The 21,777-nt window shown below is 56.2% G+C and overlaps 7 protein-coding genes across 7 annotated transcripts; 6 read left to right on the top strand and 1 right to left on the bottom strand.

The window, feature by feature from the left end:
• Position 1: 1 nt before the first annotated feature.
• Positions 2 to 1,300, top strand: IE81DRAFT_323135 (hypothetical protein). Its single transcript, XM_025513841.1, has one exon. The coding sequence runs from the start codon at positions 410 to 412 to the stop codon at positions 878 to 880; it is 471 nt and encodes a 156-aa protein (XP_025369947.1). The 5' UTR covers positions 2 to 409; the 3' UTR covers positions 881 to 1,300.
• Positions 1,301 to 1,767: 467 nt separating this feature from the next.
• Positions 1,768 to 2,773, top strand: IE81DRAFT_115559 (hypothetical protein). Its single transcript, XM_025510129.1, has 4 exons — positions 1,768 to 1,995; positions 2,068 to 2,163; positions 2,242 to 2,346; positions 2,419 to 2,773. Exons 1-4 carry the CDS (start codon positions 1,928 to 1,930, stop codon positions 2,588 to 2,590), a joined length of 441 nt encoding a protein of 146 aa, XP_025369946.1. The 5' UTR covers positions 1,768 to 1,927; the 3' UTR covers positions 2,591 to 2,773.
• Positions 2,774 to 3,702, top strand: IE81DRAFT_115560 (hypothetical protein). Its single transcript, XM_025510130.1, has one exon. The coding sequence runs from the start codon at positions 2,956 to 2,958 to the stop codon at positions 3,664 to 3,666; it is 711 nt and encodes a 236-aa protein (XP_025369945.1). The 5' UTR covers positions 2,774 to 2,955; the 3' UTR covers positions 3,667 to 3,702.
• Positions 3,703 to 7,448: 3,746 nt separating this feature from the next.
• On the top strand, positions 7,449 to 9,885 carry IE81DRAFT_115507 (hypothetical protein). The gene is made up of 2 exons (XM_025510128.1): positions 7,449 to 7,907; positions 7,972 to 9,885. The coding sequence occupies exons 1-2, from the start codon at positions 7,735 to 7,737 to the stop codon at positions 9,485 to 9,487; spliced, it is 1,689 nt and encodes a 562-aa protein (XP_025369944.1). The 5' UTR covers positions 7,449 to 7,734; the 3' UTR covers positions 9,488 to 9,885.
• A 1,702-nt stretch (positions 9,886 to 11,587) lies between these two features.
• IE81DRAFT_334388 (PLP-dependent transferase) lies at positions 11,588 to 13,256 on the top strand (the record flags this gene model as incomplete). Its single annotated transcript, XM_025515409.1, has 4 exons — positions 11,588 to 11,962; positions 12,073 to 12,131; positions 12,200 to 12,611; positions 12,693 to 13,256. The coding sequence occupies 4 exons, from the start codon at positions 11,588 to 11,590 to the stop codon at positions 13,254 to 13,256; spliced, it is 1,410 nt and encodes a 469-aa protein (XP_025369943.1).
• A 259-nt stretch (positions 13,257 to 13,515) lies between these two features.
• On the bottom strand, positions 13,516 to 16,420 carry IE81DRAFT_289684 (actin-like ATPase domain-containing protein; the record flags this gene model as incomplete). Its single annotated transcript, XM_025511825.1, has 5 exons — positions 13,516 to 13,738; positions 13,841 to 15,543; positions 15,590 to 15,904; positions 15,977 to 16,203; positions 16,288 to 16,420. 5 exons carry the CDS (start codon positions 16,418 to 16,420, stop codon positions 13,516 to 13,518), a joined length of 2,601 nt encoding a protein of 866 aa, XP_025369942.1.
• A 628-nt stretch (positions 16,421 to 17,048) lies between these two features.
• Positions 17,049 to 19,054, top strand: IE81DRAFT_366347 (hypothetical protein; the record flags this gene model as incomplete). Its single annotated transcript, XM_025517003.1, has 6 exons — positions 17,049 to 17,564; positions 17,645 to 17,778; positions 17,872 to 17,906; positions 17,992 to 18,203; positions 18,293 to 18,496; positions 18,617 to 19,054. 6 exons carry the CDS (start codon positions 17,049 to 17,051, stop codon positions 19,007 to 19,009), a joined length of 1,494 nt encoding a protein of 497 aa, XP_025369941.1. The 3' UTR covers positions 19,010 to 19,054.
• Between the last annotated feature and the right edge of the window lie 2,723 nt (positions 19,055 to 21,777).

Genomic DNA, 21,777 nt, shown 5'->3' with positions numbered 1-21,777 from the left:
CATTGTATCACAAGCGGCATGGGTGTGCTGTGGACAAGCGCGTTTCCCGGTCTAGACTGTACCTTACATCATATGGGTCGCGGCCGACCGGAAATGCTGGATGAGGTCCTTCCGCCTCCGCGGACGACAACGCCTTTGTCACAGCTATATAGCTCGTGTGCTCATAGCGCGCTTGACTCGGCTCCTAAGCCGATCGGACTGTCATGGCGACAATCCACTCGAGCGCAGACGAGCCTAGGCAGCCTGGAGCGACGCGAACAGCTGCCTTCAGTCGGACATGAGACCATCGCGAAATGGCAGGGGAGAATGGGGGCCGGCCAGTCTTTGTAGTCAGCACTTCGCTGAGTCGGCACGCGCGATCGCCTGCGGCACTCTTCTTTGTCGATCCCATGGACCGCAGCTGGTCAAGATGACGCGCACACACCAGTTCAGTAGAGTCACACAAGTTCTTTTGAACACGTGTGAGGCTTTGCCATTCATTGATTCAAACCGAGAAGTCGCCAATTGCTTTTGCGCTGACACAAATGCTTCGGGGTATGCATGCATGGAACAACAGACGGCAGTTTGGAAGAATAAGGGAAAAGGTGGGACGTCGATGAAGCACTCTGACTCAAGACTCGCATGCTGGCTGTTTCGAACCGCACTTAAGCACAGCAGCAGAGACCTGCAGCTGCCAGGTCGCAGACCAGTATTCAAGAATCACGATTGGGGGCACGCCAGCAAAGGCTTGTCTGCGCCCGGTCATGGTCACACCGCTGCCAACCGCAACTTGGTGACGCCCAAAATACCCTGCGATACCATCTACGAAGATCCAGCGCAGTCTATTGTCGCACCCATGCAGCTTGCGGTTAAACTGCATGCGAGAAGAAGCTCGCCGTAAAAGAAACATCAAAGTAGGCTGAGCAGCCAAGATTCTCAATTTGCGCGGGCGCAAAGGCCAAATCTATCCCTCGAGCGCCGACGAACAACCGTCAAATCGCGAATCTCGCACCAAGGACCCTCCTCAATCACGATCTGGTTCAAGAATGTCTCTTGTGCTGCATCTGTCTGCCTCCTGCCGTGCCAATCATTCACGAGCAGGTGGGTCGATCGTCATCAGCTAGCCCAGCTAGCCCAGCAGCGCGCATCACATCATCATCGCGGCGGGCCCCGCGGTGCCCTTCTTACACCCACTTCCCGCCGTGCATCGCGCCGCCATGAGGTATATAGCTACAGCAGAAGAAGGGCGCTGAGCGTCCGAATTGCGACGATGCGTCGCCCTCGGCTATCTGCTGGCGGCGGAGCGCAGCCAAAGTCGCATTCATGTAGGTCCAGAATGATCAAATGAGAATCGAATGGTGATCATGGATTCATTTCGCGCAGACCGCCCTCTCCAGCAGACACCCACGGTGCTGCTGCTCCATCAATCTCCTGGGAGCGCCTGCTGCCTGCATGCCTGGGGCAACGGGTGCGGTCTCCTGCAACAGGATCGTGGTATAGTCACTGTAGTAAGGTGTGCCGCGCCAGTTGTGCGTTGCTGCTGGCAAGACATGCTGCCGACGGTTGTAGGGTGAAGCCTCAAAAAGCAGCCAAGATGCCAGCTAGGCGACGCACCTCCTATACATGAGTCGCATACACCTCTCACCTCTAATCGCCCTTTCTCCTCAGCAAGACTCACCCCAGCTCCACAGCCACATCTCCCTCCCAGACGTCTCTCTGATCGACTGACCAGTTTAAATCCAACGCTCAGATCCACGAACACCAATTCTCCCTCATCCTCATCTCTATCAGGCTCTGGCCCAACGGACCGTCACGGTTCCGTACTAACAGTCGTTATACCGAATCACTCTTCCCCCGTGCGGGCTTGCAAGACCACCTCGCTTGGTCAACGTCTCACACCCGGCTTGACTAGAAGATACCTGCCTCGACTCCGCAAAAATTTGTCAGAATGAAGTTCAGTCCTCTCAAATTGTTGGCGATAGCCGTGGGAGCTGTCAGCATCACAGCACCGGCTTTGTAAGTTGTCTCGCCGGCCTTGCACCTGGTCCCGTCATGGCTGATTTCCATTATTTTCGGATGAGCTATCAGAGGATGCGGTGCACCAGTCAGCGATGCGCTCCCCGCCGTCAAGGATAAATTTGCAGCTCTCGCAGCGCACATGGGGACCATGGTTGCCGGCCAAGTGTGAGTTTGGAATCCATCCCAAAGCCTCAATGTCGACATCATGCTTACATTTGGGACCATCCGCCTGGCACCTGGTAGCGACGGTCAGAACATCACGATCAAAGCCGCTCTGGAGGTTCAGGCAGCCATTCAAAAGGCCACTGACACCGCCGGCAAGTGTACAGGTGCAATCTTGGACGGAGAGTGAGTCGGTGACGAGAAATACACCTTGTCTTTGACACTGAATGTCTCTGGAATCCAATCGCTGGCCTCTAGTGTCGAGGTCATTGTTGGTCACCTGTCAGGCATCCATGCCCACGTCAAGTCTACCATCTCCAACTTCACTCAAGCAGGAGGTGTGCTCAACGTCGAGCTCGTCGTGGACCACATGATGACGATCGACTTGCACCTGAAGGTCCTGCTCAAGTCCATGCACGGCATCTCGTGAGTGCAGGAGACCTCGACGCGACTCGCCTCGCCTCGCCACGCTTTGCTCTTCATCGCTGACGCGTAGCGTCGTCGTCCATAGGGTCACTGGAGAGGTCGGCACACAAGTTGTGAAAGGAGGTGCTCCTGCCGTCGCTGTAAGTGCTGATCGAGTGGTGGTGTTCGAAGCAATACTAACCGTGCTGTTGCCTATCTGACAGGACTTGGATCAACTTGGACGTGCGAATGCTAAGAGGCCACCCCACGTCGGTCTGAAAGCGATCTTGAAGATGAATCTGAGCACCTATGCCACCGTTGCGCCCGAGGATGTAGCTGTCAAGCCAGGCGTTGGTCTACCTGACAAGCCTTCGACGGCAACACCCACTGATGGAAACAACAAAAGTACCCCTGGCGCTAGCTACGGTAACAAGGCTCCGAACGCCAACGACAAGCCAAGCGCTGACAGCGGTGCGGCGCCGGGAGCTAAGCCCGCTGACCAAGGCAACGCTGCCCCAGCTGGCCAGAACAATGCGCCAGTGGACCCCAACGCTCCAGCAATCAAGACGACTACCAAGACTGGTTCCAAGATGCACGCTGATGCGCACGTCCAGCCTGATGGTACCAAGCTCGCTACGTAAGTGCTGTAGGGTCAGTCTCAGAGCACAACATGCTGACCTTGTTGTTCCTGACAGTGTCGACGGCAAGAACGGTGCCGTAGCCGAGGCGCGCCTGAAGGGCTTCTCCGACGACTTGATCCTTGCCTGCGCTTCGAAGCTGTCGCTGCAAGTCGACTACGACCCTCCTACCAACAACGGCACCGCTCCACAACAGAAGCAGAACAAGCGAAGCGAGCAACCTCTCCCAGAGTCGTACTGGAAGTGTCTCAGCGACACGCAAGCTAAGGCTCAAGGTACTCATGCCAAGTTGCAGCAAGGCAGCAAAGCCAAGGCAGCCGGTACCGTCACCGATGGCAAGACTGACTGTGATGACCCCAAGAAGAAGGAGGAGGAGCCCAAGGAGGCTGCTAAACCTGCAGACAAGGTCGGCAAGCGTGCGATCCCTTACGGATCGCGCAGAGTCCTGTCTGACCGCGCTTGATCATCATTCACATCATGGCCCTCACATTTTGCCTACTGAGCATCTCGCCTCAACCTGGCTCAACCCCATCTGTCATATTCGAGCCAGTCTCGCTTGGTCCCCAACCGTTCTGTCGTAGCCTCTGACCTCTGCTGCACGTCTTGGGAACGTGAACAATGAAAGATGCCGTGTGCAAAGCTCGCCAGTCTGCCGTTGGAGATCTCGTAGCGCACTGGCATGCGCGGACGTGTCTTCAATGACGTGCCAATCTCTCCAAGATCTCTCTTGACTCGTGACTGCTCCCGACTTTGCGACCAGTGTGAGTCCACACATGTGGGCCGGTCGCGAGATTTGGAATGATCTTGATGCACCTAGGCGCTACTTCAACGGGCATACCGACATGTGGCGGATGAACATGCACCTACCGCAGGCGTACCGTTCTGATGGCTGCTCTCTTGCAGCAATTGGCTGCTGAAAGCCACGTCGGGCTCCACCGACGACACAAGCTGAAAGAGCCTTGCTCGGTTGCAGGGGTGTGGATGCAGCGCAGAAATATAGCGAGTAGATTACTAAAACTCATGTCTCGCTTAATTTGAGGACTTCAGAAGCGCCGCGCGAAGCTACTCGTGCAGCAGTTAGTGGTCTTGGTGCAGGTCGAGACAGTCGCAGTGAATATAGACAGCCAAGGAGATGCAGCACCGCAACGGTTGGGTTGGTCGCGTGACTCGCACTCGCACGCTGATTGGTCAACACGGCGGCAGTCCGGCAAGCTCGGGAACGGCCACAGGACCTTGCACGGCCGGCACCAATCGCAAAGCAAGAGGAGCCGCTCAACTGCAAGCGGCGAGGCTCTCGTCTAAGCCTGATCCGGCTTACCCGCACGCGGATTCTGAGTGCTTTGGATGTTTATGAAGGTGCCCTTTCCCTCCTCCACTCAAATCACGGACCAAGACGTTGTATTTCTGTCCGTCACGCAGTGGATGTGCAGGACAAGAACGGCAGGGCTGCCACTGCCACATCGTAGGGCCGAGAGCGAAGTCTGAAAGTATGGTCCGTCTCGACAAAATCTCCGAACATCAAGCTCCGACACAAGTAGCTCGTTACTTTGCTCCAGACGCGCAAATGCACGGACTTTCCGAGGCTTTCATGTCAAGCGATTCACGTCATCAATCAAGCGGCATCCTGCGAGTCCAATAAGACACCCGACCCGCGGCCAGGAGCCCCCGCCAAGAAGCAACGCTTGGCTCATTCCGAATCCTGAATCTGAACCGTGGATGCCACTCATCAGCCTACGTCAAACGCGACTACTGTGTCGACGATCGATGACCAGCAACATTCATGTTCACGATTGGAGTGCGCATGGCCTGTCGAACATCAATAAATTACACAAGTCGTGCGTTGGATTTCTGCACAATGCGATGCGGTGGCGACCGCATACAGTTGCAGCCGTGAGACATGCAGGACCGGGTCCGCTTCCTGCCATTCGTGATTGATCCCGTCGTCTCGTTCAGTCACAAGTCACAGTGCGAGTCCGTCGACTCATTGAACAGCACGACGTGACCGCTCTCGCCAACACGATGTTCACGATCCTGGTCATGATGGGCCAACGTGTCGTTTGGAGCAACGGCTGTTATTCATGAGTCAAATCCAAAACATGACTTCGCTCCTGCCGAGGCAAATGATGCTCTCGTGCGCCCTGCAGATCTTGACGCAGACCGCATGCAAGCAGTGGGATATGGGCTGTCGCTTTGCGCGTTGAACAGTGGGCGCAACCCTGGAAGGGTCACAGACAGATCCATCGTGCAGGCAGGTCTGTTCATGAGCTTCTGCTGAACGCTGCTCTCTGGCTAGCGAGTCTTCAAGCTGGGCGCCAAGCGCTCGAGCTTTCGTGACATATGCAGGCGAATGAAGGACGCGTTCACAACAAAGCCGAGGGTGCAGGCTCGGGCTCGTCCGTCTTTCGAAATCTAGCAGGCCGCTGCTGGTCCCAAGGCTCTCTGATGTCTGCCCGCCCTCCTCTTGCTGGTTGGGAAACTCACGACTGCAGCTCATGATCGCCCGCGTGATGTTGAAACTTCGCATTGAGCGCATTCAGACGTGCATGGAGTTGCTTCTCACGCGGGCCTTCTGGGAGGGGCGAGAGGGGGGTGAGAATGCAGCTAGGCCGCGCGGCGAGTGGCGCTCGCTAGCTGCTGAGCAACTGCATGCATGCAGCACCTGCAGTCAAGCCAATATAGCGGAGAACTTCGGGCGCTAAGAAGCGATGAGGAGCTCAGGCTCTTTTGCCGCCCAGCAAGTCTTCCAAGCTGCTGCTGTCCTGTCATCAAACGACGACACCCCGGGTCTGGCTACCTTATTACTCTGACTGTAAGCTGCGATGTACACAATTGCTGAACCTCAACACGACTTTGAGCAAGCACCACCTCGATCGTGGTCATGAGTGAGCAGAGCAACTCGGCAACACAAGTCCAACTGCTGCATGGTCCACGCAGGGGCAGAAACACGTCCCGCGCTGTTCCCCATCAGCCTTGGCATCGTCAATGATCCCTTCGCACAGATTTTTCAGGTATAGCCTACGCTGATCAAGGCGCAATCGAGCTGTTCCATGATCACAAAACGCGAAATCGTCGTTTCATGGCGACCATGATGATGGGCCCGTCGATGGCTGGAACGACCTTGCTGTCTATAGAGTGATCAATCCGTCTGAGTTCCGTCTGAGTGATGGGCGGGGGCCATCAGCGCAGACACGTCCAAAGTGGCCCCGGTTGAGACCTGGCAACCGGTCGAAATCGTCCGAGTGAGACCGGTACAGCTCCAAGTCAGAACCGGGCCTCCCCATCGTCGAAGCTCTATATAGCGTCGCAGGACAGCTGCTGGCTGCTGCTATTCAGTGATTGCTCAAGGTGACGGTGCTGCCTGCTTCTCGTCGGCTCGCGCGGCGACTGTTCCGAGCGTGATCATTTGCCCGAAACTAGATCCAGTTACACCAGGCATCAGCGCGGTCAACACGCCGACGATAGTTCTCGATCAAGACTCGGAAGGTGCCCAGCAGTTCCCATTCATCCTCGCAGCAGTGCCGGGCGACTCGTCCAAGACGGACGTGCCGCGGCTATACAGCATGTACACAGGATTCCCGCACTCGCGCAGCAATAATAATTAATGCTGTCAGTGCTGCGTGCATGTGTAGCTTACGCCTCGCAGCACTCTACTACTCGAGCGAGGGCTGCTTTCAGAGCCGCCGAGGCGCGCAGATGCAGTGCCGCCGCTTGCTGCTCCCTCGGTCGAACAAGTCGAATCTGACCTGAGATCTGACCGAGACTGCCGGCGAGACTGCTGTCAAGCCCACAATAACTGCACACAAGCCTGCAGCCCCAGACCGGTTCCGATTCTGGAATAAATGTCTCCTTTCCAAATTCGAGTGGCTGCGCAGCCAACCAGAGCTAGGCGCCGACCGTGCTGGAAATGGGCGGGCGCCATGCAGCTTGCGCGGTTGTCTGGCCTTGCGCCACGACAGCATAGCTAAGCTCCTGTGGATTTGGTCCCGCGAGCGCACTCAAGGAGCCTTGGCAGCGCCAGTGTGATTTCCCTCCTTGTCGCCCCACTGGTCGACAAGCGATACATGTTCGCATCTCCACCTCATCCGTGCTTCCACCCGATTTGCTTCCTCAACCTCATCATCTACAACCCAAAAGGACACTCGACGCCCGACGCCGACCAAAATACTTCAAAAGCTCCCTGTCTGACCTGGCGTCACTGAGCACAAAAGTCCACTACGACAACCCATTCGAGCCACATCGTATAGCTCAATCTGCATTTAACGCGATTCCTTCCCGTTTCGCAACCCAAAATAAAGTCGCAACCGCACTTGTGACTTCTTCAAAAGCAGCCTTCCTCTCGGCGACTGCGCTCTTCGAGTAATCCAAAAAGCGCGTTCGACTTTCTTGTCAACGTGCAACGTCGCCTTGTCGACGCAAAAGCCACAAACAGTCATCGCCACTGTCTGGCCCGAAAATACGAATCACCTATCTGAGGTGAATTGACACAACACCCCCTATCGTCAATCACATCACCTCATTCTCACCGCCCACAATGCCTGCACCCATCGCTATTTCCCAGACTCAATCTCATCTGGACTCATTTGGCGCTCCACGGTCAAGCGATATGACATCCGGTGTGAGTGCTAGCAACGTACCCTACCCGACACCTGGTAGCGCCTCCTACCGCGAAGCAATGGCCCTTTCATTTGGCAAGGATGTGGCAGAGTGAGTGAACCGCCCATGTGCATTGTTCTTCATGCCTCAGACTAACCCACACACCTGTGCTCAGCGTCATGGATTACTCGATCGCAAGTTTTTCAACCTCTACCGACTCCACAGCCTCGGACGCCACTGCGCTGCCTTCCACCTCCGTTTCGCGCAAGCTCGACACCACATTTTGCCGCAACTTCACCTGCTGTGGCAAGGCTCTCGATGACCTGCACGACCTGCTGCAGCACTACGAAGAGCGACATGTCCGCTGCCAAGACGACGACTTGCCATCCATGACGTCCGACGATGATTACTCCTCCCAATCCTCTGCTTCGCAACCGCCCAGCCCTCGCTCTAGCTGCCACCACGATGCTGACGACACCTCCGCATTCGACATAGCCGTCATGCGATCGCCCTTCCAAGCAAAAGGCAAAAAGCGCAGCTTCGGTCAATACAGCAGCTCACACAACCCCACCCATCAATCTCTGCGACGTGCATTGATCGATGGCGGCATCGGCAGACGTCAGCCTCAGATCTACACTGCCAACTCGCCTTTTTCCACGCCGGACAGCTCCGTGCCTGGCACTCCAATCGGCGAAAGCGAGGCAGATGCTGCCTTCGTTGGTGGCATGACTCCTTCCTTCTCTTCAATGTCCATCCGCAACGGCTTCCACGACGACCACAACCTGCCAAGCTGTGCCCCACCCAACCTGTTCTTCCCTTCGGGCGGTTCAGCTTCCCAGTCTGGCCACGTGCAACCTCCCATGAAGCGCGAGCGCGTCGACTCGATGGGCGGATCCATCTCCTCCTCAACTGCTCGTGTCATGGCTGATGCCATGTCCGAGGGCGAGCTCAATGGCGCAGGCGGGGTCTTCGTCGAGAAGCCCTTCAAATGCCAGATGCCTGGCTGCGACAAGGCCTACAAGCAAGCGAACGGCTTGAAGTACCACCGACTTCACGGGACCTGCAACCAAAACTTGCTTCCGTTGAACCAGCAAAGCATCAATGGCAGTCATCCAAACAGCAGGGCTTCTACTCCATCTGCTCGCACTGCCATGAACCCTGACGGCACATTGTGCGATGGGTCTACGCCACCCAGTCCAAGCTCAGCTGCTGCTATGGAGATCGCCGCCAGCAGAATGGAGAAGCGTTACGTCTGCCAGGTTGGTGCGTGCGGCAAGCACTTCGGCTCCATCTCAGGGTTGAAGTACCACTACACCCACTCTGGTTCCCACGGTCTACTCGGCATGGCATTGTTGTCTGCGAACGGCGGAGGGGCTAGCGCCAGAATTGAAACGTCAACCGGACGACCACTAGTCAACACCAGCACCTTGACCAGCGAGCAGCTCGCCGCTGCAGCTCAAGCGGCGCTAGCTGCGCAGACAGCGCAACAGAATGCTGCGCAAGCTAAGGCTATGGCGACACCGCAAACCAGCCCAACGGCGTCGCCTGCTCCCATCATATCCACCTCGCCCAAGACTTCGCCAGCTCAAGCATCACCGACTTTGGCATCTGCGACCAGCGTACTGGCAAGTTCATCGCCTGCTACGATGGCATCAACGCTCGCACCGGCGCCTTCCACAGAGACTGTTTGATTGCCAATCTTTGAGACAGTCTTTCCAGCTACTCTACGTGTGCCATCGTCGCTCCACTGTACAAATATGTTCTTGCCTTGCCAGATGTTACCGGTCATTGCTCTACAGCGAGTCACATCCCCACGCCAGGTAGCTGCCCAGCCGGTACTGCTCTTTTCGAAACCCATAGACGCTTCGGATACCTCTTGTACGGCACTGTCAGCCCATTGTATACTGGTGCCGATCACCACGGCTCCGAAGTCACCCATTCTTCCAATGTCTTTTTCGCGACTTGATTTGTCTCCACATCATACATTATCCACCACTTCTAACGCCCAGAACATGCACGTTCAGCCCGCCTTCTCCCCTCACCACCTTTTTGGCATGAGGTCGTCTTGGACGGCTCTATGTTCCAATGCTTGCCTCACCCTCTTGTGTCTTCATGCCGTCTCGCCCTCGGTCTGAGTCTTGTGGCTCCATGTAGATTCCTTTGTTTCTTCTTGCGTCTTTGTTAATAACATTTCACTTCTCAACGTTGAGATATGCCGCTTTACAGAGTCGTCCCAACCTTTCCTTTGCAACGCGGAGGCCTGGCTCAAATGCGCTTCAACCGCTGTCGATTTGATCGACTGCCCATCAGCTTGGCGTTGCGGGTCTTGGCATGAGGACCTTTGCTTGTCACGCCGCGCACGATTCCACGTCTCGATCGACGGCCCGCGGGTGTGTACCTGCGTCCCCAAACAGAGGTCACTTCAGGGACCGGTGCGACGCTTGACAAGTTGTTGCCTCCTGGTTCGTCATGTTCACCACCGTCTACTAAGTTGCCGAATGCTTGCATGGAGATCTACGATTGGATCGTCGTTGTATGGCCCCCCCTTTTTTCGCGTCGGCCCGCGTCGGCCGCGAAAGACAATGGACGATGATGGGACGGCGATTCAGCGACCTGTACACGCGGATGTACGGATGGATCAATTTCGCCAAAAGAAACGCTTCGGTGGATCTCGGTGCTTTCGATGCGCGGCGCTGTTTCGCAATCGCAATCTTGGAAGCTGGTCGATCGGAGTACATCCATAGAGGTGAATCGAGGTTTCGAATTCGCGCGCGGCGGCTCGACCGTTGCATAGCTCTGCCGCGGATCCACTCGGAGTCCACCACGGTCCTGCTGCACAGCTCGTCGATCCAAGCACAAAAGTGAGCATGACATGGCAGGTTGCACTCCATGCATTCTGATTCGCGCGCTTGCGACGATACCGGAAGGGGACTTGTTGGAGACGGACGAGCGCTCGTTCTGTGCCGATCATGCTGTCATGTATAATATCAGATGGCACACAACGATCGTGAATAAGAATTACAACCCGCGAAACCTGCATCAGCAGCAGCGTTGCTGCTGGTTTGGCAAGTGCGTCGAGTCATCACGCGTGGCGGCGACGCGCTGGAACGCATCGCCCGCGGGGTCCGCGCGAAAATTCCCTATCGCGCAGCTGCCGCGAATGCTGCTATGTATGCTGTTCCTTGTACTGTATGTATACGTGCTGACTGTGCCACACATCAGCACAAAAGCTAGGCTTGGCCAGGATTGCAAGGGCGGTGCAAGGGACCGGCGGACACCGACGCCACGCCGTGCCAAGCGCGAGCGATGATGTGCATGCATGGAAGATCCGCAAAAGTGCTGCTGCGTCAAGCTTCGACCGAGACGAGTCACACAGTCAGCAGGCAGATGAGGCTATCCACACTGTGACCAAATCTCACTCACAGCACACTACTACCACTCACGACTCACGACTACTACTCTATCTTGGTATAAGAAGACGCGTGTCATCGGTACGCGTCGAGTTCCCTTGCCCGTTCCATCCTCCCTCTCCGTGTCCAACAACGTCAACAAGCCCACCTCTCTTGTGAGCATTCGACATCTTGGCCAACACCTCGACTGCTCGACATCCCCCCAAGATTATCATGGCACCCACAGCTACGAATGGAGCCGACGTCGCAGCGATGGCCTCGGCAGAGGCAACGGCGAATGGGCATGGAGCGAGTGCAGGCAAAGCAGCGCAGCTGAGCCATTCCAATGGCAACTCTTCCGCTCGAGGCAAGACATCGAGCGGTGGAGTGGACATCCAGTCCATGTTGTCCGAAGCTGCGCTTCGTCGACCTCCTTCCGCCATCCGTTCGCTCTTTCCAGCAGAACTGATTCCAGGCATGTTATCCTTCCTAGCCGGCAAACCCAACCCTTCCACTTTTCCCATCGATGCCATCTCCATCAACGTCAAGCCCACACCTGGGGCGCCCGAGCAATCCACGCAGCAAATTTCTGTCAGCGGAAAGGACTTGGAAGCGGGAATGAATTATGGTCCGACAGCGGGTATCAAGGGTCTGAACGATTGGCTCGTCGCTTTTCAGACCCGCATTCATGGCAGAGAGATGGTGCAAGAGCAGGCGCACGGCAAAGTCAAGTGGCGCGTGACTGTCGGAAACGGCTCGCAAGATCTGCTCACCAAGGTGCGTCGAGATCGCACGACGCGCACGCTGATGCTGCATTCGAGGCCTTCCAAACTTACAGTCAGCAGTCCGCCTTCATCTGCTGATGCGCAATCAATCTCGCTGCGCAGACCTTCACAGCGCTCGTCAACCCGGGCGACTCCATCCTGGTCGAGAGCCCAGTCTACACGTAAGTCCTGAAGAGTCGCAAAGCACCTCTTCACGGCTGACAAGCTCCTCGCGACTTGTTTGCAATAGCGGTATCCTACCACAATTGACTGTGGCTCAGGCCTTCATGGCCCCGGTCCAGTCAGACGCTGAAGGCATGTGCCCAAAGTCTCTGCTCTCAGTCTTGTCCAACTGGCACACCGACGAGAAGACAAAGTCTCATCCTTTTCCAAAGTTCGTCTACACGGTACCCACTGGAGCGAATCCAGCGGGCACAACTGCCTCGGAGCAGCGCAAGAGGGACGTGCTCTCTGTGGTAAGACGATTCAATGTCTTGTTGTTGGAGGATGATCCGTACATTTTCCTCAGCTTTGAAGGTCTGGGCCAGGACCCAGTCACGCGCAAAAGGGTCAGGAGCTACTGGGATTTGGAACGGGACGAAAGGGACGAAAGCGATGCGCTGGGCGATGGCTTCGTCGTGCGCTTCGACAGCTTCTCAAAGGTGAGCCGCGGCTTCTTACAAGCAATACGAGGGGAGACTAGGATTGATCTCGTCAGTACTGGCATTTCTCTACACCTCTAGATCATCGGCGGAGGTCTTAGATTAGGCTTCATGACGGGTCCCGAGGCACTGATAGACGCAGTCGACCTCGACTCTTCGTCTGCGAACTTGCAACCTTCAGGATTAGCGCAAGCGGTGATTTACAGGCTTTTGCAGCATTGGGGCCCTGAAGGCTTGTTGCGTCACGTGGACTCCGTAGCATCCTTCTACGAAGCTCGTAGAGATGCTTTCGAAAGGCATGCTCAGAACATTCTGGGCACTGCAGGTGGCAAGGTGGCCGTGGCGGAGTGGGTCACACCAGTAGCTGGCATGTTCCTCTGGTTGAAGCTTAAATTGCCGCCTAGCGCAGCTTCTGTTCAGGCTGGCAAGCCGGATCAAGGAGACAGCTTTGCGCTCATCACTGAGAAAGCAAGGGCAAAGGGCATCCTGGCAGTGCCTGGGATCGCTTTCTTGCCAGGATCGGACGCTGATACGCCCACGCCATACGTGCGCGTCAGCTTCTCCATTCTCGAGGAGGAATACTTTGCAGAGGCATTGCAAAGGTTGAGAGCCGTGGTGGAGGAGGCTCAGGACGAGTCCAAGTAGAGTGCTTGCGCAGCATTCGAGTGCTCATCTGCCGCGAAGGTTCTTTGTACAAATATCATTTTACACTGCCCAGAGTCTGGACTCTGCAGCCCCGCTTAGATTGCATCGCAATGGAAATCGCTGCACATGCTGCAGCCTTCGCGTTTCTCGATGCGCAGATCTCGATCAAAGGAATAGGCTGTGCCAAAGCCGAGTTCGAAGGGACAGACTTTAGCGGGCCCGCGGTACCATTCCCGGTCTTCGACATGTCTTCAACAACTCACCTCTTCTCACGCAAAGCCCTCCAGCCAAACATTTCCCACTCCTCCTTGAACACCCACAGCTCGCCAACACTTTCCAGCCTAGCCAAGACGGCCGCTCCTTTGCTGGCTAACACTCTGGGGTCCATATCTCGAGGAGAGGGAATGACGGTGGCAAGGGGTGCTGAATCTGCATCTTTATGCAATTCCGTAGCTGCCCAGCTTTCCAGGTGCGTATTGAGCCTGATGTGCGTCACGAGAGCAAGCGTGAGCAAGGAAGCGATCACGAGAAGGCGAAGCCAAATACCTCGCTCATGAGTTCCGCACCCGCGCGCGCACTCTCACCTTGCTTCGAGAACCGCACCTAGACCAGGAATCAGAGCGGATCCCCCGGTGCAGAGGATGTTTCCAGCCAGCCTCTTTATCCTCTCTTCGGCAGCAGCTGGCGAAAGCTGCGAAGTCAGGCAAGATTTGATCGAGTTCCAAAGCGCCACATCCAGAGGGACTTTGGAAGCTTCAAAGGGCACATCAATAGCTGCTAAGCCTTGGGTCGTGCCTGCGCCCAACGATGAGGTAGCTGCTGGGGCATTGCCGCCAGGAGCATTCTTGAGCGAAGGCGTGTCTGCGCGAGACGTCTCTGCTCCACCGTTAGCCTTGGTTTCTCCCCCATCTTCCGCTTTGGTCGCCCCCGCTATGCCCTCTTGGTAATTGGGAAGCAAAAGGCTTTGCATGCCAGGTGGCATGGGACTAGCGCTATTTTTATTTGCACTCGCAGCTGGGGTTGTAACTGTCGCTGCAGCTGGATGAGCGGAGGCGATGTTGCTGGTAGTGCTTGCTGACCTTTCCATGGGTGCAGCGTCGGCTGTGCCCTCGGACGCGGTATTGACGACGGGAACGGGAAGAAGATGTTGAACGCAATCCTTCATTGCTTGTGTGATGGCGACATCTGCCCCGGAGCCAACAGCCACCCTCTCTCCTTCATCCCTCTCTTCCCTCGAGATACTCTCCATCGTCTTTGGCGCTAAATGCTGCTTGCTCTTAAAGTCTACAACTCGAGGGCTAAAGAGAGCCATGGGTGCTAGTATGACTTCGTCATAAGTCCTTACGGTGTACTTCACAGTCGGCTTGCTGGGAAGGCGCAAGTAGAACTCGGTGATGGTCAGTCCCAATTGGGTGGCGTCTAGAGTCGAAAGACGATGCTTGAGATCATCGATGAGCCAGCGATCAGCTAGTCGACGATCAGGATCCAATTCCGTGTACGACAATTTGGCGGCTTTCAGGAGCTGAGCGAAGAACAAGGAGACGTCTCTGCCTCCATATGCGAGCGAAATTCTGCTTTCGGGATAGACCAGACCTTCGTCGATGCAGCTGATAGCGATTCTTTCGCTGCCAAGATGAACCACGCATCCGCCGGATTGGCCTGCTCCGAATGTCGCGCACACGCTCTCTTGCTGTATACAGATCGCCGCAAAATTCAGATCGCAAAAGAGCAGATCCACCAGCTGCTCCACATCAGTCGGGCTGTATAGATCGGGCACGACGAGAATGGCGCTGTAAAGGTGCAGGTCTTTTGGAGATATACCCAAGCCTTCCTCTGCATCTGCGAGTGTCTCCTCATTTGAAGCGCTTTCCGACGCATCTCGAGGCAGACTAATAGCATGAAGAAGGATGCTCTGTATGTCTTTGCTGAGCGCCGATGAAGCAGCCGATTGACCATACCGCTCGACATATGGCTCGATGTTGAGCCTGCCTGCTCTGAAAGGCCAGAAGAGCTCCCACGGTCTGTCGACGGGCTCATCGTTCGGATAGTTGCCGCTAGAGTACTGAGGCAGCCGAGTCGCTCTTTGGCCCAGGATTGTGTCCGCCTCCTCGTCTACCACCTTTGTCCACTCCACACCAGTCACGTCTGCATGATCCGGTATCTTTTCGCTACGCGCGGATTCGTTGTACTGTGCTGCTAAGCCGCGACCATTCGTGACTGGCCTCAACTTCATCGCCCGCATGATCTTTCGCAAGTCGGTGCGAAGGACGTCTATCTTTTTGCTCAGCTAGACATGTTCGCACCAAGCGTCATGACTGTCAGCTCTGGTCTACGCCTGTGGCGTTCGCAACACTCACAGAAGACTTGCGCGTCCCATCCACTTCCATCTCCTCTTCCTGAGCATTGCGACCAGACGAAGAATTAACATCCTTCTCGGGGTCAGCGCGATCTTCCTCAGCATCTTCTCCTTCCAGCTTCATGCTGGGCAGAGTGCTCTTGATCGGTGCTCTACGAGGTGCGCCCCTCTTATCCCTGCGCGCAATGACATTGACAAAAGTCTTTGGGAATAGGTCAGTAGCAAGAGCTATTCGCAAAGAGGTGGAGCTTGGATGTATGACGATTGTCTTGGAGGCCGGATTGATGTCCTGCTCGGCGACAAAGAGATGGTGAATCGGTGGAGTCCTGCCTAAGCATGGATGCAGCACGAGTTGGGGACTCACCGCCTCATCCTCCTCTTCCCCATCGGCACCATCGCTGTTCTCGTCTTCCAATGCAGAAGCGGTTGTGGAAGCAGCTCTTGATCTATCCGCATCCTCTTGATCCGTCGCCCTTCTCCGCTTGCGGCCCCTGCTCGCTACCATACCAGGTGCCAGAGGCCCAGGATTGTTGAAGCCTCTGCGTGTGGACCATGACTGAGAATCGTGTTTGAGAAAGGTGGTGGATACGTCTGAGGGAGGTGTGTGCAAGGGGTGCAGAAGATCGCCATGTGAGCTTTGGTGATGCTTGCTGAGCAGCGATCATTGCGACTCACTCTTGGCGTTGATGGGTGCAGGCACTTGGAAAGATGTGAATGCCAATGGCAAAACCCTCGTTTCGTCAGCTGGAGGAGCTTCCACCATCGCCTTCTTGGCCGGCTTCCTGCCCGAAGAAGCAGCAGCAGGCATCTCGAACTCTCGCAGCTTGCTTGTGTAGATGGGCGACTTCGCAGCCAATGTGGTGTTGCGGATCGTTTGAGAAAGGCTGTGCAGCGGAAGGCGAGGGTGGTCGACAGTTGGTCGAAACGCGACGTTCTTGATGGCGGCGGTGATGGAACTCTCCTCCATTTGTCGACTGACTCGCGACTGTGACTGGTCACTCTCGAGCGAGACCCTGCACGGCTCTTTCATCCTGAAGGGCACCTGCCTACACAAATGGCTAAGTCTGAACACGTGATGGGGTACTCACACTGCCTGCGTTGGGATGGGGAAACCGGGTTCAGGCGCTCCTCCACTTTCGCGTGTGCTGCTGTGACTGCTGCATGCCAAGAAGGCGCAAGCATTCCCCCCCGCGCCTGCGATTTCGCTCGCTCGGCGGACAAGGGCGACGAGGTAGGGTCAGGGGGCAGCTATAAGTACCTTCTAACAGCCCTTCTACCTTCGTCCACAATCCCGTCCAGCATCATTCCAACGCTCCTCCTCTTCCACGAAAGCATCCGCATCGACGGCAATACAAGGCAAGCGAGACCGGACTTGATGCGCCTGGCTCCATCCCAGTCGTATGCAGGTCCTTCCTTGCCCATCCACGCTCATCTGCATGGACGACCAAGCATCCAAGGTGCAGCGAGAGAATTGGGATTGGGCTCTTGGAAGAGTCTATGACATACCTCCGGATTCGCAGGATGCTAGCACCTCGACCGATGGCGCCGGCACGAGTACACATGTGCGAAAGGTGGGATTAGCGAGCACGCATGGCGGTGCAGCTAGTGCTGGGGTAGCAGCTGGGTCACGGGAGGCTCAGCAGCTCAACGGCCAATCGGGCGGAAGCAGCCAAATCCTCAGGGAAGAGCAAAGTCGCATGCGAGTCGCTGAATATTCTACCCTGAAGCATCACGCTTCTCTGCATGCCGCACTCGAACCTCTGCAGAAGGTGCCATCGCAGCTTGTTGATCTGAGATCGGAGCAGGTGGACGCGGCGGCAGCGGCAACTACGCAGAGGTCCCATCTGCTCAGAGCTGAGCGAAAGCTTGAAGAGGTGAAAGCGAGAGCAAAGAGAGGTTTCTTGAGAAAGCTCAGAGGTCCTTCGCATGCTGTGAAGTTGGAATTAGAGCTGGTGAGCACCTCCAGTCACCCTCGTTGCTGCGAGCGCTGGCTGAAATGCGCCCCTTGACTGCTTCGGCTACCCTTCACCAGTCTGAGAGAGAATATCGTCAATTAAAGGGAAATTTGCAAGACATGGAAGCTCGCATACACTCGCTCAAAAGCGATGAAGATGCTGTGATGAAGCTTGAGCAGAGGCGCCTCTTGCTCATCACTGAGATCGATGCGTAAGTGTGGAGGTGCCAATTGTCACGGCTTGGCGGCGCGCCAGCGCCTCGAGGATTCGGATGCTGAGCCATTGAGGATGCCTGTTTCTGCAGCATCAATGACGCGATCTTCATCGGCACGACGCTAGGTAAGGTCATTGAGAAGGCCAAATCTTCCTGACTTCACTTCGCTGACATGGCCTTTTCGACGACGTTCACTCTTGATATGAGCAGGCTGGCCTGAACAAGACGTCGCCGAAACGAGATATCTTGTGCTCAGAGTGGCTTCAGATCTGCTCAGATCGGAGCTGCCCCGAGAGGCGCGAGCGAGAACAAAGCTAGCTCAAGCTCAAGCGACGTGCGCTGAGCTCGTCAAGGAGCTTCAGGGTGCCCTTCAACATGGCATAGATCTCGGCGTTGCTTCAAACACCAAGTACACGAAGCAGGTAGGTGCTCAATAGTGGCAGTGGCATATCTCAAACATTGAAGCGAGCTGAACTCCTCTATATGCTTGGTTCTTTCGCGCTTTGTCCAGATCGGCAGAGGTAGTTCAGCGATCGCAACGGCTCGAGGAATGGAGCCTCGGGTGAGAACTGCAAAGACGCTCAGTGGAAGAATGTACGAGAGGGGTGCAGAAGCTAGATCGATCCAGGCGGAAATCAGGCCCATCGGCAAGCTAGAGATCGTAGAGCTGTACAAGCTTCCCGGCAGAAAACACAAGGGCGCCTTGTCAGAGACTGTGAGCGGTTTCGTGCGCTCAGCGTAGCGACCGAGTCTTGCTCGTGTTATAGCTGACGATGATGAATTTTGCTGTGCGCCCACCACCGTTCTTGGCGCTTCGAATTGACTGGTTGCGCAGGACCTTTACCATTCTGTCGAAGCTTCTTATGCTCAAGCCAGACACTGTGCGCAGCACATGGTGTACAGTCTTCGCGCCTCGCGTGCGCGCGAGAAGCAAGCTCGAGCACTTTTGCGTTCCTTGGACGCAGAGACGTGCGAAGCATGCGACTCGTTGAGGGAAGTGAGGAGAAGCATCGTTCGTTCGGTGCTCGACGCATCTTCGCGTTCTAGCTCCGCCACGTTGGTTTCCGTCCAGCGCTCGGAAGAAGAGGATGTCGAGAGTAGGTTGCAGATAGAGATTGGAGCTAGAGCAAGATTGAGAGCTATCCTTCTTGAGTGTGCAGAGGCTGGCAGAGCTGTGGATGCCCCGCCCGAGGACGAGGATGGTGCCGGTTGGGAGCTGCTCACTTGATTCGGTGTCCAGGATTGGTATTAGCTGCTCCAGCCCTCGACAAATACGATACCCCTTCTTTGTACAATCGACGCTCGCACGATTTGGACTTTGAGCAAAAGTGGTATGATATTGCAATAAGGGGAGTGTATGTGTATGAACGTGTGTTGTTGGACAAGGCAAGGCAGGGGAGGATGGGTGGGGTGGCACGCTGGCGATGTGTGTAGGCGAAAACGACGATGCAGGTGCAGGCAGAATCCGTATGAAGTAGCTACGACGATTTGGCAGCTGCAAACGCGGGGGGCAAAGGTGGGACAGGAGGAATGTCCTCCTTTGGCGCGGATGCCCTGTCGGCGAGATTGGGCACGCTCTTGCGCCTCTTCACAGCCCTGGACTTTACAGAGGTGGAAGAAGCAGAGTCCTTCCGCTCTTCCCAGCGCGGACCGTCCCGTTTGGCGGCCTTGGCGGCCTTCTCCCCCGCTTCCTTGATATCGCCAGCAGAGCCGTATCCTCGAAGTGGAATCTTATAACTGCCGCTTGGAGCGACAGCTGCGCACAGCTCGTCGGCATCTTCGATTCCGTAGTTGACGAAGGAGATGCTACCGCCGCTTCTTGGAGTGGGTGGGAAAGAGGGACTGTCGAGGGTACGATATCCGCTGCTTGCGCTACTCAATGTCATGGTGCGCGGCCTTCCACTATTGAAGCTGCTGGCGGGGCTAGTCTCGGTCGGCATCGTCGACGCGTTTGACGACGCGTGCAGTCGACGATTGCTCGCGATCTTGCGAGGCGAACGGGAAGGAGCATCTTGGTGCTGTTGCGGGTCGACAGAGCGAAGATTAGGTGCGCTCTTCGCTTTGTTCGGAGAGCGTGGTGAAAGAGGAGCGTGCGACGACTGGCGTTCTTTGTGAAAGAGAGACGCAGGTGGATCAGAACATTCCGATGTGAAGGCGCCAAATGATGACGGATCGATCGCCTGCAGGCCGGTACTGGGACTGTTCGACAATCCATTGGTCCCAGAGAACGGTTGGGAGAGTCCTAAAGCATTGCTGCCAATGACTGCTGTATTCATGTTAAAGGGCACACCGTAAGAAGCAGCCATATCGCTAGGCATGGTGCTGACCCGGAATACTGAAGACGCAGGCGAAGAATGATGTGAGGGCAGCTGTGCTGAGCTCGGTGCAAGTGCGTGGACTGGCGAAATCGGTGTTAACAAACCCATGGAAGTGTACGCAAATCCAGATGACCCTGGTCCCTGCCGTTTCGATGCGTGATCCTGCCGGCCGCGAGCATATATCAGAGCAGCCTGGTTGCCGGCTGCTCGGGCTGATGAGCCCTGGCCGCTCACACCGCTGTCTCCGCGGGGACGATGGACAATAGTCTGAGCTTCTGACGCAATGTTGCTTTGCAGCTGAATGACGCGCGATTGCTGCTCCGGCGAAAGCTGGTCCCAGGTTTGGCTCAATGGAGACGTAGCCGTGCGTGCTTGACTGTGCTGCTTCGCGGGCAGAGGCGCAGCAGAGAGTGGGGTTGTGAACGCACCGCTCAGCGTGGATGTCCCGATGGGTTTGGGAGCAGGCATATCACCTGCGCGCGAGGCGTGCGCACGGCGTTGGAACAGAGCGCCCACACCCGTGCTCGATTGAGCAGACGAGAAGGCCGTCGAGGACGAGAGCTCGAGCGCCGCGTCCGAATGCCCATTGTGCGTTCGAGCCGAACCGACCTGGTCAGGAGCCACAACGTTGCTGGCATCGAATGCCGCACACTGATTCTCTCCGTCACTCTTCTGCGACAGGTCAGCCCACGCAGACTGCGAAGCAGAGGTCATTGTGGTGTTCTGGCCAATTGCTAGTCTGAGCTCTGGTGGCGAAGCGACGGAGCAAAGCTTCGCAACGGTGGCTTCAGAAGTCGCCGCAGCGATCTTTGGAGCAGGTGCGACCAGCGTGACTGGAGTGAATATGCTGTTCGAGCCACCTCCAGATGCGGTGATTCCGTCGTTTGTCGCACCAGTGGTATCGTTGAAAGCGGTGCGGCGGACCCGTCTGAGCGATCTGCCATTCGAACTCTCAGGCCAAACGTCCTCGACCAGCGCTTCGTCATCCGATGCATCTGAGCTTTGCCCGGCGTTGGACGTGTTGGGAACGTCATTCCACGCCGACATGGGTTGGCCCTCGACACTCAAAATTGGCGCGCTCGAAGGGCTGCCAGGCTGACCACCGCTACTGTCGCTGTTGCTGCTGCTACCTTCCGAGAAGTTGCTCTGTCTGTCGATGAGCGCACTGCAAAGCGCTCCATGATCTGCGTTCGCAGCTGAGCAAATTCACGTTGCAGAAATAAGGTCAGCGCTGCTGTCACGGATCAGTGTCTCCTCGATTGTACTCACCAAGCTCCCAAGGCCCAAAGGCCGAAGAACCGCCCAGCAGCGGCGTCCAGCTAAAAGTGAAGGATGAAGTCTCCTCCCCAAGGTGCGAGTCTTGCAGCAATGGGCTTGCGCCAGTATGCATCGTGTCGAGAGCGGCTTCAGTGGCACCCTCGCTACTGTTTTGACAGCCCAGCTCCAGCACTGATGTGTCGAGGATGGCGGGCGAGCGGTACAGGGCAGGTGTCAGATTGGTCTGCAACGTTTCTAGTCGAAGGACCGGCGAAGAGGTGGTAGTAAGACTGTCAAAGGCTAGATGTAGTAGGCCCATACCACGCCTAAGGAGCGCTGCTGATCGAAGCTGAGGATAATGCGTGGGACGCGCTTAGGCTTCAGCGCAGGGATGATCTCGCTTTAAACGATTGCCTTCGTC

Source organism: Ceraceosorus guamensis (assembly GCF_003144195.1).
Source record: "Ceraceosorus guamensis strain MCA 4658 unplaced genomic scaffold IE81scaffold_26, whole genome shotgun sequence".
In the NCBI taxonomy this organism is placed as follows: Eukaryota; Fungi; Basidiomycota; class Exobasidiomycetes; order Ceraceosorales; family Ceraceosoraceae; genus Ceraceosorus; species Ceraceosorus guamensis.
This window is presented reverse-complemented; position numbering and strand designations above follow the sequence as displayed.

Excerpts from the sequence above, each read along its gene's own strand:
- IE81DRAFT_115507 (XM_025510128.1), top strand. The coding sequence starts at position 7,735 with ATGCCTGCACCCATCGCTATTTCCCAGACTCAATCTCATCTGGACTCA. Across the intron at positions 7,908-7,971 it reads TTTGGCAAGGATGTGGCAGA|CGTCATGGATTACTCGATCG; the intron begins GTGAGTGAACCG and ends ACCTGTGCTCAG.
- IE81DRAFT_115559 (XM_025510129.1), top strand. The coding sequence starts at position 1,928 with ATGAAGTTCAGTCCTCTCAAATTGTTGGCGATAGCCGTGGGAGCTGTC. Across the intron at positions 1,996-2,067 it reads AGCATCACAGCACCGGCTTT|AGGATGCGGTGCACCAGTCA; the intron begins GTAAGTTGTCTC and ends ATGAGCTATCAG. Across the intron at positions 2,347-2,418 it reads GGTGCAATCTTGGACGGAGA|TGTCGAGGTCATTGTTGGTC; the intron begins GTGAGTCGGTGA and ends GCTGGCCTCTAG.
- IE81DRAFT_115560 (XM_025510130.1), top strand. The coding sequence starts at position 2,956 with ATGGAAACAACAAAAGTACCCCTGGCGCTAGCTACGGTAACAAGGCTC.
- IE81DRAFT_323135 (XM_025513841.1), top strand. The coding sequence starts at position 410 with ATGACGCGCACACACCAGTTCAGTAGAGTCACACAAGTTCTTTTGAAC.